Below are 14,028 nucleotides of genomic sequence, written 5' to 3' on the forward strand. Positions count from 1 at the left end.
TAAGGAAATTCAGTTTATTAAGTATATCTAAACAAATTTTATATATATATATATATATATATCACACGGTTTGGATCGGTTTGGAACCAAAATCATTAACGTAAATCCATAAACCAAACCATTTAACAAGGTTTTTATTTTTTTTAAAGCAAGACCTAACCACATCTTTAAAAAACCAAACCAAACTATTCGGTTTGGATTGGTTTGAACTAGATTCACGGTTTCATGGTTATTTTGCTCACCCCTAAGTTTTTTATATGGAGCTCACGATGGGTCCCACACAAACAATCCAAGCTGTTAATTAAATGTAAAACATTTTTCCAAGGGCCCCTGCAAAAATCAGCGATACTTATAGATACTCGATCCAATTATCAAACTTTTCATTCGAATTTTAGGATAATAAAATATTAGATGATTAGATCAAGTACCTATAGGTATCGGATTGAACTGATTTTTCGTGGAAGCCCTTGAAAAATATTTTACATTAAATGAACGACTTAGATTATTTGACCTGTAGTGGGCCCCAAACAATAATCTGTGCGGGATCTGTGTGCAATAAGCTGTGTCTACAGACTTATTGATATGAAAACAATTGTGCTATTCACACAGATAAATAGGTAATAGATCGTGCACAGATTTTTGTATGGAGCCCACTACGGATCCCACACAAACGATCCAAGCCGTTCATTAAATGGAAAATATTTTTGCAAGGGCCCTTGCAAAAAATCAGCTCAATCCAATACCTATAGATGCTCGATCCAATCATTAAAATTTTTATTCGAATTTCAGGATAATGAAATATTAGATGATTCGATCAAGAACCTATAGGTATCGGATTGAGCTGATTTTTTGTGAGAGCTCTTGAAAAAATGTTTTACATTTATTGAACGGATTGTTTGTATGAAACCCGTAATGAGCCCCAAACAAAAATCTGTGCGGGATTTGTGTGCAAAGTTGTGTCTGCAGACTTACTGATATGAAAAATGGGAATGCAGTACGGTTGGAGTCTTGGAGAGCACCAAAATCTTCATTTTGAAGAATTACAATTTTTTTTTTTATTTTTATCGGCAACATTCCTTTCAAGAGATTCTCTTGAAGAAACGAAGGTTGGTTGAAGTCTTGAAGACGCTATTTAATATTTTGCTGATTCTTTTTTTTTTTTTGGACTGAAAACAGTATCAAATAGTAATTAAAATAAAACAATTAAATACTCCCTCCGTCCCAATTTACTTGTCACAGTTCTATTCTAACTGAATAAAAAAACTAATTATATTTTTAAATTGATAATGAATTTTATATCCAATATGGATCTTGTTTGATAGATCTCGATTTGTTCTATGATACAATGTTTTCAAAATCACCTAAAACATTATAAATTACAAGATATAATCAATTGAAAAGTGACACGAACTCCAAAAAGTGACAACTAAATTGGGACGGAGGGAGTATGTAAGAGTGGATATAGTGTGTGCATTCGTGCTATGCCGCTCTTAAATGTGTTAGTGCTCGTGTCGTGTCTGTGTGCTCGACCTGTTTAACGACAATGCTCAAAAAACACCTCATATTATAATAAGCAAAGTTACAAATTTTTTAGCAAATAACCAAATTTCATCATTTCTATAACCAAACTTAACAACTTTTACCAATAACCAAAACTCAATAACCAAACTCAAAACTCAAAACACCCCACGTAAGAATCGTCTCATTGAGACGAATAATTTGGTGTGGTCGGATACGTGATTGGAACTCGTTTGGGATTAGACATATGTGCATTGTATATTGTGAGTTTTTTTTTTTTTGGTTAGGAATGCAAAAATAATCAATGTGGTCGGATACGTGATTGGAACTCGTTTGGGATTAGACATATGTGCATTGTATATTGTGAGTTTTTTTTTTTTGGTTAGGAATGCAAAAATAATCAATGTGGAAATAGATGTTAAATTTGATTATGAACTAAATGGATAATCAAATGTTGACATGACATATTTTGATTATTAATTTTAATTTTAATTATTTCCATTGCGGATGCTTGATTATTGGTTTTAATTATTCCCATTGCGGATGCTCTTACAGGATTACTAAACAGGATTGCAAATCTTCCGTGGTCTTCAAGTTTTCAGACTCCGCGCGCCTCCATAAATCCAAGGCCAACTTTAAGAAAGAAAACATTAAATCTAATTAGAGAAGATACGATAATACGAATATACATCCGTTGAAGACTTCTAATCCGACCATAACTCAACAAGGATAAGTGGAGTAATCCAAAAGATAATTGGCTTATCCACAAAGTTGTTCAAAACTAAACTAAGGAGACTGGCCTATATATATATATATGACCTTAGTTAATCTTATTCACCCTTTCTTCTGTCAGCCCGTTCTCTCTCTCTCTCTCTCTCTCTCTCTCTCTCTCTCTCTCTCTCTAAATATCTCTCTGTGGGTCTCTCTCTCTGGTTGAAGATGGCGGGCGGAGGAGACATGGGTCCGTCGAACGGGAAAAAGTATCCGGGAAAGCTCACGCAAAAAGTTTTGGTGACTTGCATTGTGGCAGCCATGGGAGGTTTAATCTTTGGCTATGACATTGGCATCTCAGGTTACTATTATTACGATTATTAATTCATTATGATCTTCTACTATAATTAATCACTTCAATGTTCTTGGTTTTTCCACCGTTTCTCATGTTATTAACGGATCCCGTTAATTTGTTTTTCTTTTTACACTATGGTACGAGGTTTTCAGTGAGTTGAAAAACAATACAAAAATCTAAAACAAAATAGATAAAGTACTCTAACATATTGTATATACTATATAGTAACAAAAATCTAAAGCAGAATTGTTTGTTTTTGTCTCTTTTGAGTAATTCTACCTTCTGGTCAAATTCTTTTACTTTTCAAATTTCTCGGATCACCTCTAAAATTAGTACTCAATATGTAAAAATATTCAAAAGAGACTAAGAGGACCCGTTCTACTAAGGGAATAAATACAATACTTATTCTTTGAATTAAAGGTGATGTCCTACCTTATTTTATTTTTCTAGACTTTTTTTCTTTGGTAATCTCTCTTGTTAGGATGAATAAAAAGGTTTTTTTTTTAACCCAAAAAAAGGGTTTTTTTTTTTTTGTTTTGTTTTTTGTTTTTTTGTTTTTTTTCCAAAAGTTAAAATAAATTCTCTCTCAGGAGCTACCGGAAACATAAGGATGACATAATTATGCAGAATCAGTCACTAAAGTACTCTACTAACATGAGCTATTTTTGTGAATGGTGTTGTACTCAGGTGGGGTGACATCCATGGCTCCTTTCCTGGAAAAATTCTTCCCAGAAGTCTACAGGAAGCAGGCACTCGACGCCAGTACAAACCAATACTGCAAGTTCAACAGCCAGACGCTGACCATGTTCACGTCGTCGTTGTATTTGGCTGCTCTGCTATCCTCTTTCGTGGCCTCAGCCGTGACTCGTAAGTATGGAAGGAAGCCCTCGATGTTGAGCGGAGGGATCTTGTTCTTGATTGGAGCCGCTTTCAACGGCGCTGCGGTTAATGTGGCTATGCTTATTGTGGGACGGATTTTTCTTGGTCTCGGTATTGGATTCGCCAATCAGGTATATATACTTATTTTCAGAAGACAATGTTTTCTATTTAATTTTTATTAATTTGATCCACAAATTCAATGACAAATTTTCAGCCTTTTCTAGTGACTAATCAATTTGTTGTTTCCTTTTTAAATTTGCATATCCAGTCTGTGCCACTCTACCTCTCTGAGACAGCTCCATACAAATACAGAGGAGCGCTCAACATCGGCTTCCAAATGTCGATCACAATCGGAATCCTAGCCGCCAACGTCCTCAACTTCTTGTTCGCCAAGATTGAAGGCGGCTGGGGGTGGCGGCTCAGTCTCGGCGGTGCAGCGGTCCCAGCTTTGATCTTCATTGCCGGCTCTGCATGCCTTCCTGACACCCCCAACTCCCTCATTGAACGTGGGAACCACGAGCAAGCCAAAGAACAGTTGAAGAAAATCCGTGGCGTTGACAGCGTCGACAAAGAGTTCAATGATTTGGTTGCAGCGAGTGAGGTGTCGGGGAAAGTGGACAACCCGTGGGCGAAGCTGCTGCAGAGGAAGTATAGGCCTCAGTTGACATTCGCCGTTTTGATTCCTTTCTTCCAGCAACTGACAGGGATGAACGTGATTATGTTTTACGCGCCTGTTTTGTTCAAGACCTTGGGTTTTGGAGATGATGCGGCTCTCATGTCTGCTGTGATCACTGGCATTGTGAATTGTGTTGCTACTTTGGCTTCCATTGTTTCTGTTGATAGGCTTGGAAGGAGATTTCTGTTTCTTGAGGGTGGAACTCAAATGTTTATTTGTCAGGTACGTAATTCAAGTTTCTTTTTCAATTTTGTTCGTATAGTAAATTTTATACAAGAAGTATTTTTGTGCTAACAGTGTGCTGATAGGCTTTGGATCAATTTTTGTGCTAATACAGTAGTGTTTACTTTTCCTTATCAATTACTCTGTTCTTTTTCATTCTTCCTTATTGTTTTAAGAAGTATTACAGAATTTTCTCCATGTTTGATTGGTGTTACTTCTGCTTGTGTACAGGTTGCTACAACAGTTCTAATTGCGCTAAAATTCGGAACAAGTGGGAACTCTGTTGATCTGCCCAAGTGGTATGCTGGTCTAGTGGTGTTTTTCATCTGTGTTTACGTCGCCGGGTTCGCGTGGTCATGGGGCCCACTCGGTTGGTTGGTACCGAGCGAGATCTTTCCACTTGAAATACGGTCTGCAGCTCAGAGCATCAACGTATCGGTCAACATGCTCTTCACCTTCTTCATCGCTCAGGTCTTCTTGGCAATGCTGTGCGGCTTAAAGTTTGGGCTGTTTATCTTTTTCGCTTTCTGGATGGTGGTGATGAGCATTGTCATCAAGCTTTTCTTGCCTGAGACAAAGGGTATCCCAATTGAAGAAATGGCTGGTGTATGGAAAACCCATTGGTTTTGGAAGAGGTATGTTGCAGAGGATGATAACACTACTCCAAATGGAGGCATGGTCTGAAGTCAATGAGGCGTTGCTGTACTTTTATTTCTTAGCTTATTATTAAATCAAGGGTTAACTATTGTTTGAGTGAAGGTGACAATCTTAATTTGGAAAGGCAATACTATTTTATTTAGTTCTTGTATCTTGTCATTTCATTCAATCTAGGAAAAGGCTATCCAGAATTGTGTGTCTCACTGTATTTTCTCAAGTTGAGTGATGGTGAGGCATTCTTGTGCTTACTTTCCCACCTTAGATACAAGAGAGTAGGTCTCATGTACGTTTACTAGTACAATGATACTACCATACATTGTGTGGAGTCCATGAACTATGTGCGCTTGTGTGTGCAATTTTATGTTAGTGTTTGTGGTTGTAGCATTCTTGTTATCTTATAACTGACCGTTTTGACTCATGATCTGAAAAGTATTCCTACCGGACTTCGCCTTTTTAAGAGTTCGTGCTGTCAATGGTCAAATCTTACAGGAGAATTACGTAGTGAATCTCTCTGTATAAGAAGAGTCTTTCGCTGTTAATTATTTGATCACAGTATGCAACTATTTCTTGGGTGGTTGTGTATTAAACTTGATTTAGTTATTACAAACTTAACATAATTTATGTAATGGCATGTTATTATAACCTTTTGAAAAGAATGCTCCTACCGCTTGACGTCAAAAAAACACTAGTATATGTGCTATTAGCAGAAAACCTTTGCATCAATTCACATTTGCAATCCTGTCTACCTTCATACCATAATTTTGCTAAACATGAAGCCAAGCGAAATGGTCATGCAAAAACTAACTCTTCCAACATAAAAAGCCATAATAAGGTGAAGCTATTCTTAGAAGGATACATACTGCACCTTGAATAGAGTCATTTTTCCATATTAGGGCGAAGCTAACCAAAAAACACAAGTTAAACCTAATGTTTTGCCATTTTCTCAACTGCAGGTCAATAAACCTGAAAACCAAAAAACCAAAAAAAGAGAGTCTATTATGTTTCTTCCTCTCCTCCTGTGTCATCTGAGGCTACAAGATGATTAAGATTGACCTTTGCCTTCTTTGGCTTTGGCGTGGTTTCCTTGATACCTTCTTCATCACCTTTCCTCTTGATCGATTCATCTTTCTTACTTTCTTCTTCTTCTTCATGCCTATCCACGGCAACTTCACCTTCAAAGCCCTCTGCTTTTCCCGGCGGTGGTGATTTTGGATGAGTTTCTGTCGCTTTCTCTTCACCTTTTAAATCTCCTCTCTCGGATTGCTTCCCACATTCTACCAAAAGTAAGCGGATCTCCTCGCTACTAGCTAGATCAAGTGGAGTTTTCCCTGCTTTTGTTTTGACACTAAGACTTGCGCCTTTCTTCACCAAGTACTTGGCTAGTTCCAGATGAGACCCCTGGACAGCGTAGTGAAGAGCAGTCATACCCTTGCGATTAGAAGCTTTGACTGAGACCCCGGATGAAATAAGTGTCCGCACAACTTCTAAATGACCCTTTTGGGAGGCGAAGTGGATGGCACCCATGTCGTCCATAGCTGCGGCACCAACATCAGCCTTGTTCTTGCAGAGATAGTTCACCACCTGTGCTTGCCCAGACCACGCTGCTAAATGTAGTCTAGGATCCAATCAAATCAAGGAACCAAACAAATAAGATGTAAATGCTAACCCTAGACCAAGACCAGTCTTGGCTGAACCTTTACTTTCCCACCACAGAGGGAAGAAGTTCACAGTTGGGAAACATAAATCTTTTCTTGCTATCTTTAGATGTATTTCTGATTTGGTCTATTAAAAGATTAGCTGGCTAGGGATCCAATTCATGGCCATTTTCCACGAGAGAAGCCCAAAGCGGCCCACCAGAAGAATATCAGAGGTTGTTTTGATTGAAAATAGTATATACATAACCAAAAAGTCAGATACACATGTGTGGATGAAGAAAATGCCACCCTGGCTTCACAAGAAAGAGCAATCACATCCTAGACACTAAACTTGTTAAGAGATGTTTCCATTTGTGGACAGACATGGATATGACATTTATAGGAGAATGACATTGCTAGAATGGGAATAAACAGAAGGAGAAGGAAAATTCAGAACGCCAAAGAGTTCAGGAACAGTTTCATTTAGAACTTCTTGTCAGGTGACAACCTTCCACAAACAGAAAAACAGTAACAAATCCGAATGCTATGTCTTACCGGAATTCAAGTATTTCATTTATATAATGATCTAACAAGAATAACTTTACTCAGACAGAATATAAGAACAATTTGGAACTATCTGCACATTTTTTCTTCTCCAGATATGGATTTATAGCTTCCTGTGCTCCTGTTTACAGTCTACAGTCATAAGCTCATAAGAAATGCAATAACAATTACTTGGCTTGACGCCTTGACCCACTCATTTGACATCTCAAATGTAATGCAGCTCTTCAAAATTGATCAAAAATCCCATCCACCGTCCAAGTACCATCAAGAACAGCCCACATGAACATCAACAAGTGGGAAGATATAATGACGAACATAAGTTTCAGTGTCTCACTAGCCTATATTATAGTGTGTTCATATAAGGACCGGAAAATTCTTGCATTTAACCTTTTGAAGCACTCTTACACTATTAAGAGTGCAAAATTAATCACCTAAAAAGACTCTCAAGTGAGTGGAAAAGGGTCTTATACAGAATGCAGCCTACCGCTGCAATTAGGAAAACCGTTTAAAAATCAAAGTTATCAAACCATCACAAATACTCTATTGAGAAGAAGGAACAATCCAGACCAACGAGAGCACAAACAAGCACACTATGAAATGTACCGTTCCATTTCTTCATCTACGAAGTGATAAATCAATATACACACAATAAGGAAAAGGGAAACAAGCTTTAAAGAGGACATTCAAGAATTTTACTAGCACTCAATTTGCTCGCCCAAAATTTTTGGTTACATGTATCCTATTTTGGTTAATCTCCTGAAACGTAATTAACTCAATGGAATTAAACCCGTATACTTGTGGAAGATTCAGTGGAGTGCAGATTCACAGGAATCCCAACAAGCCCTAACAGAAATTCAAATACCTAAACCATCACAAGATACCGAAAATTCACACACACAAGTCAATCCTACTTCAAATCCACTTCCGAAACCTCATCAATTCAATCCAAGTAAACCACATACTTGTTGCAAATTAATTTGACTGCACAGATTCACAGGAAGCCCAACATGCCCATACAGCGATTCCACAAAACCCAGTTCAAAACTTCCGAGAATAGCTAACCCATCAGAAAATTAAAGCCAAACACCACAAAAATACGCAGTATAGATAAGTACAGATGCAATTAGAAATGATAGAAGAAAGAAGTAGGGAGAGAGAGAGAGCGAGGAGGATAAAGATGCGGCTCTTAGCCCATCTGGTTGTACCTCTTGCCTTGCAAGGGGAGGTCTGGGTTCGAGTCTAAGAGAGACATCTTACCCCTTTACTCGTTAACACACTAATTCCCGCTATACTCCATTGTATATAATATTGGCAGAGAGAGAGAGAGAGAGAGAGAGAGAGGAGGAGGAGGAGGAGGAGGAGGATACGGGGTCCTGGAGTGCTTATCTCTGGAGTTGACTGCCAAGGGGTTGGAGCTGCAAATTGTCTGAACGGCTATGAGGTCGCCTGACCTTGCCGCCTCGTGTAGATCGTCCGTCACGTTTGATGATTTCTGGGGTTTCGCCATTCTTTCTTTCTTTCTTTCGCTGCCCTTGGAGAAGAACTAGATAGTAAACCCCCTCTTCCAAGCTGCTTTGTTTGGTTTCTTTAATGAAAAAATCACCTATATTTTCAATCATTATTATCATTTTTCTCTACACTCATTGATCATTATTCTTATTTCTATCTTTATCTTTTTCTATTCGTTACCCCTATATCTACTCATTACTCTATTTCTTTCTCCACTCATTACCCCAAAACCAAACACGAAGAAGGGGTGTTAGGGAGCCCGTAACTCAACCTTTTTTTGGAAGACCCCTCCCGGTAGTGAAAAATTTATAGATTTTGATTTGTGGTCGAAAAATTGTTAGGTGTTTTTGGTAGTGAATGTTGAGAAATGTTAAATTGTTTATAGTGAATAAGTTGTTGATGCGGATCAACAAAGAAGAAGTTGATGATTTATGAATAGAATTACTTTAGCAAAAAAAAAAAAATTTGTTGATAACTTTTTTGTTAGTGGAAACGATATAATAAAATGCTAAAACTTTGTTGTTAGTGAAAACAAGATGGTGAAATGTGTTAAATTTTTAGTATTTTTTGTTAGTGAAAACGGGATCTAACACAACCTTAGAATCTTGTAATTGCCTTTTACAATCCTTTCTACGAATAAAATTTTTTTTTTGTCCTCTTACAATCTAAATTTACAATATCATTGTTGCATGTACAAAAGAGTGTAAAAATCACTAATCATTTTGAATCGTAATGAGAATTACTTGAATAACAATGTGCAGAAAAGATTTTATAGAAGCACAATAGGCAAGCTTGTATTGAAAATTCAAAAAAGCTCATTGGATGTGATTACTAAATTATGCATTCTTCGATTCATTAGTCATAATGCATATTGACGGACTCCAGAATTGGCTCCCAACCACCCAAAAGAAAAAAAAAATGCAAAATCCACTTTAATGTTCGAATGTGTTCTTCCTCTAACTTTTAAGAGATTGCTGAGACCATTAACCACATCCAAATTCTTGTTGATCAAATATCAATCCTCGTACTCTCTCTCTCTCTCTAAAATCTTTTCCTCCTCCTCTCTAGAGACCAACAACTAGGGTTTACATTGGGGGAGTGGACTTCTCACCCCTTCCTTCCACCCTCTCTTCCTCCCTTCCTCTTCTTCTGCTCCCTTCTCGTTCCCGTTTGTATTGCCTCTTCGATTTGGTTATCCACGAGCTGGTTACCGGTCGTGGGTCGATTACCTTGTCTTATGTCTGAATTCTCCTTGGTCTCTCAGATCTGGTAGTGTGTGGCTGATGGTGGGATTTGGGCGGCAATAAACGATGAGGGTGGGGTAGGGCTTCTTCTTTTCTTGCAATTTTTCTTCCTTTCTTTCACCGGTTGGTCTCCCTAGTTCGATTTTATCCCTGTCTGGGTTTCCCCTATATCAGGTTTTGTCTTAGCCAGGGTCTCCCCCATATCAGGCGGGTCGAGGTGGTGGGCAAATAAACCCATTTTTCTAGGTTTTTGTTCAAGGTTCTTAGCCTTGTCTTGGCTCTGTGTGACTCGGTGACAGGCTTCCATGGTAGGGTAACTTGGTTATGGGTTTTGACTGGTTGTGGGTTTGATCTTTGGAGTGGTTTCTTGCTGTCAACTGTCGTGGTGTGTGATCTTGTTCCACGCCCAGAGCTCGCCGTGACAATGGAGCTTGCATCGGAGTTGGGTTCATTTTCATGGCAACAAGGGATCGTTGACGCTCCTGACGGTGTTGTGTTCTCTTGCATCGCGAGTGCTAGCATTGGCTTTCGGTTACTACCCCTTGGAGTGGTTCTGAAGATTCCATATGCGATTCTTCTAGTTTGAGCTGGGTGTTCTTATTGGACCCTCCACTGCATGCTCTTCGACTGGCACTCAATTCGACTGCGCCTCGGTCTGTTATGTGTTGACAGGGCCTACCCAGCTTATGCTCGCGTCTTGACGTTGGTAGTTTTGATTCGTTCCTATTCTCTTGTGATGAAATCTTGTATTGCCTTTGGCTTTCTGATAATGAAATTATCTCTTGATAAAAAAAAATTCTGGGTGAGTTCTGGATGGACCCTCCACAATTTCTGCTTTTGCCCTTTTCTTCTGCGCATGGACTGCCATCTACCCAATCACTAATCCATGGCCAAGTTCTGGATTTACAATAAATAGGGACACCATTTCACACAAATAAAAATAAAAATCCAAGTATACTGAGTGAGTTTAAATTATGCTATTGACTAAACGATATTTATCGGTATTTGGGTTGTTATAAACTTATTTTTTTTCTTTATTTTGCATGTTTTGTTCGTCTTTTTTTAATTTTTGTTAGATTTGCGTTATATTTTTTTGGACAAATCATTCATTTCGAGTCTAAAAAGTAAAAAATTATGACCAAAAGAAAAAAAAAATTCACTAGAGAAACAAAAGCAAAAAAAATTCACTAGAGATGAAAAAAGTATCAAATTGCTGTCTTTTTTTTTTTTTTTTTTTTGTCTAAAGTGTCGTCTTATATGAATTTTTTTTAACATCGGTCCATATTTTTATACTTTTCCGATTCGCCCCGTCGAGACAAACGATTAACTCTAAAAATTACTCCAAAAAGCTAAACAAAAAGTTACGACAAGTAAAAGATACTAAAATAAGTTCTGAACAAATAATTTTGCAAGAACGCAGTTAGTCCAAATTTACTCACTATTCAAGACAATTTATTTTTCTTATCCAAATGAACTAACTGTTATTTTTGATATTTTAGTGAAAATAAGGAATATTTTGACATTAATCCGAAGACCAAAAATATAACGTGAAGTCACCCAACTGCAAAAACGACCCCAACAACCATAACAAGTATTGCAACAGTATTTCTCCCAAGAAAACATTGCAACAATATACCCCATGATCGTACAGCTACAAAATGTAAACGAAAAACTGTTTGAAAAACAGTTGGATTGAAAAATCCTCATTCCTAGGGATGGAGCTAGAAATTTTACTACACGGGGGCGACCATATAGGCGAGACAAAAAAAAGAAAAGAAAAGAAAAGAGAAACATGCATAACAACATGAATGCATTAAAACTCAAAAATGTACAAAATAGCAACACTCCATACTTAATTATGCTTTTCATAAATTAACATATTGCAAAGGCATTAACAACTTACCTACCTATCTAGTAAAACCAGGCATCTTCAATTGCACTCGATGCTCTTCCATGTCATTAAAAGCATCGATGATAGAATCAACATCAAACATTTTCGCAATATCCTTCTCTATGTAAGTGATTTAAAAACTTGCTAAAAGTTTATCCCCCATCGTGTTGTGGAGTAGTTACAACTTAGATTTTACCGAGATTACTTAGGGTTTCCAAAATCTCTTCTCCTAGTGTTCTTATTTTCTCAAAACTGCCTTCAAAGTCTTGACGATGTGGAATTTTTTTGCCGAGAGAGAGAGAGGGGTTTGGTGTGTCATGTAGATTTTTTAGGCAGAGAGAAGAAAACATGTAAAATCCTCTTAACGATTGGGGAATTTTGTGGGTAAAAACTGGGAGTCAAATAATTGAGTACTCACTATGTTAACCCTCAAATTTTATGTTTTGTTATATTTAACCTATAATGTTTAGAAATTAAAGTTGGTATCTTGTATTTCAAAAGTTATTAACTATTTACTATTATTTGATTTTTTTTCCCAAAATATTAGAGGGGGGCGAGCCTTTATATTTTCATGGGAAATTTTAATTTTACATATAATAAGTAGAGTTTTTTTTCTTCTTGCAGGGGCGACCGCCCCTACTGGCCCCTCCCTAGCTCCATCCCTGCTCATTCCGTTTTTGCAAAAATGTTCACGAAAGAAAGATGACATGAAGAGGGAAGTGAAAGGGATAGCGTTGCCATCGAATTCGTAGCCATCGGACCGGCCTTCCTTTACAGTACTGTCACAGCATTCGCCCGCGCAGTGGTTTCAAGGTGGAGGCGGGGAAGAATGGTTTTGTGTATAAAGGAAGGTTCTTGTAATCTCGGGTAGTTTTGGCAATACGGGCGATAACATAGCCCTGGGGAGTCCGGTAAATGCACAAGGTGGTGTTGATTTTTGGCTTCATTCTTCTTTGTCAAGACAATGGAAAGAACTGCCATGTGCAGTTGAAGATCGGCAAGATTTGGAAAATCTCAGGCGTGGATACTGGAGTAAGCATGACATTTAAACAGTGGTTTGGGTTTTGCCTATAAATTGGGAGCTTTGCTCCATGGTTTTGTATCTCTTTTGAGTGAGAGACCATAAAGGGAAATTGTGAGGTCTGTTTGTAGTAGCAATGTAGGTCAGAGATGAGAGAGTGGTGAGGTGAGAGACCTCACTTGTAAAGCTTCTTTCGTTTGAATAATTGCTCCGGTTTACCTCTGTGGATGTACTCGATTTTGAAGAACCACGTATATTTTATATTTGTGTATGCTTGGTGTGTTTGGTTTTGATTCTTGGGGCACAACAAATGGTATCAAAGCTCAGGTGGCCAAAACACAAAGCAACACTCTGTTTTTTGCCTCTATGTCTGAATTTGCGTTTTTTCGAAACAGATTGAAAAGATGATTTGATCTATGCATCCTGTTCGTCTCGTTGAGACGATTCCGAAAAAGTATAATATACCTCTGTTCAACGTCAGGGTGATCCGAATCTGTTGGTCAAAATTGGAGTTTTTGGGTCAAAGCCCAATTTTCAGTTTGTTATGTTCGTGACCTGCTTTGAAGAAGACGATGACATCAGGATGACATAATGTGATGTCATCACCCAGTCATCTACCATGTCACTTGCCCAGTCGCCCGCCACGTCATTAGTCCGGACCCACTTGAAGAGCCACGTAAGTGCCACATGGCTGCCATGTCAGCTGATGGACTAACTCAGCGTACACCTTCAGTAGAATATTTCCTTGGTGGAAGGAATATTCCAGAAATTTGTTTTCGCAATTCCGGAGCCATTCGGACTCTGTTTTTTTCCCGTGAGTAGTCAATGTTGACTATCTCGACGTTTCGGATCCAACCCCACACTCCGTTTCTCGAGATTCGACTCCGTAAATGATTGATTGGTCGATTCTCTTGTTTCAAGGATGGTGCATCCTTTGTTAGCTGCGGTTTTGGAAGGGGAACCTGTTTGATGCTGTTGTGAAGCTCGGTGGAGGTATTTTGGAAGTCTTGGTGTGAGCAGGGCATCGGTTTGACCTCCTAGAGTGTTTGGCATTTTGTCTGTTGTCGCCGGTTTTGTGCCATGGTTGCTCAATCATGGATTGTTTGTTTGATAGCAAATTTGGTTAAACCGTTTGCTTACAATTTTT

The 14,028-nt window shown here is 38.2% G+C and overlaps 2 protein-coding genes across 2 annotated transcripts; one reads left to right on the forward strand and one right to left on the reverse strand.

The window, feature by feature from the left end:
• The first annotated feature begins 2,382 nt into the window (after positions 1-2,382).
• On the forward strand, positions 2,383-5,251 carry LOC131333202 (sugar carrier protein C-like). Its single transcript, XM_058367603.1, has 4 exons — positions 2,383-2,590; positions 3,272-3,594; positions 3,732-4,361; positions 4,593-5,251. Exons 1-4 carry the CDS (start codon positions 2,458-2,460, stop codon positions 5,043-5,045), a joined length of 1,539 nt encoding a protein of 512 aa, XP_058223586.1. The 5' UTR covers positions 2,383-2,457; the 3' UTR covers positions 5,046-5,251.
• A 553-nt stretch (positions 5,252-5,804) lies between these two features.
• Positions 5,805-8,796, reverse strand: LOC131333521 (uncharacterized). The gene is made up of 2 exons (XM_058368082.1): positions 8,584-8,796; positions 5,805-6,633 (listed from the first exon to the last, which is right to left on the reverse strand). The coding sequence occupies exons 1-2, from the start codon at positions 8,721-8,723 to the stop codon at positions 6,015-6,017; spliced, it is 759 nt and encodes a 252-aa protein (XP_058224065.1). The 5' UTR covers positions 8,724-8,796; the 3' UTR covers positions 5,805-6,014.
• Positions 8,797-14,028: the final 5,232 nt, after the last annotated feature.

This window comes from Rhododendron vialii, chromosome 7a (genome assembly GCF_030253575.1).
Source record: "Rhododendron vialii isolate Sample 1 chromosome 7a, ASM3025357v1".
NCBI classification, from domain to species: domain Eukaryota; kingdom Viridiplantae; phylum Streptophyta; class Magnoliopsida; order Ericales; family Ericaceae; genus Rhododendron; species Rhododendron vialii.

Excerpts from the sequence above, each read along its gene's own strand:
- LOC131333521 (XM_058368082.1), bottom strand. The coding sequence starts at position 8,723 with ATGGCGAAACCCCAGAAATCATCAAACGTGACGGACGATCTACACGAG. Across the intron at positions 6,634-8,583 it reads GATAAGCACTCCAGGACCCC|ACTACATTTAGCAGCGTGGT; the intron begins GTATCCTCCTCC and ends ATTGGATCCTAG.
- LOC131333202 (XM_058367603.1), top strand. The coding sequence starts at position 2,458 with ATGGCGGGCGGAGGAGACATGGGTCCGTCGAACGGGAAAAAGTATCCG. Across the intron at positions 2,591-3,271 it reads CTATGACATTGGCATCTCAG|GTGGGGTGACATCCATGGCT; the intron begins GTTACTATTATT and ends TGTTGTACTCAG. Across the intron at positions 4,362-4,592 it reads CTCAAATGTTTATTTGTCAG|GTTGCTACAACAGTTCTAAT; the intron begins GTACGTAATTCA and ends GCTTGTGTACAG.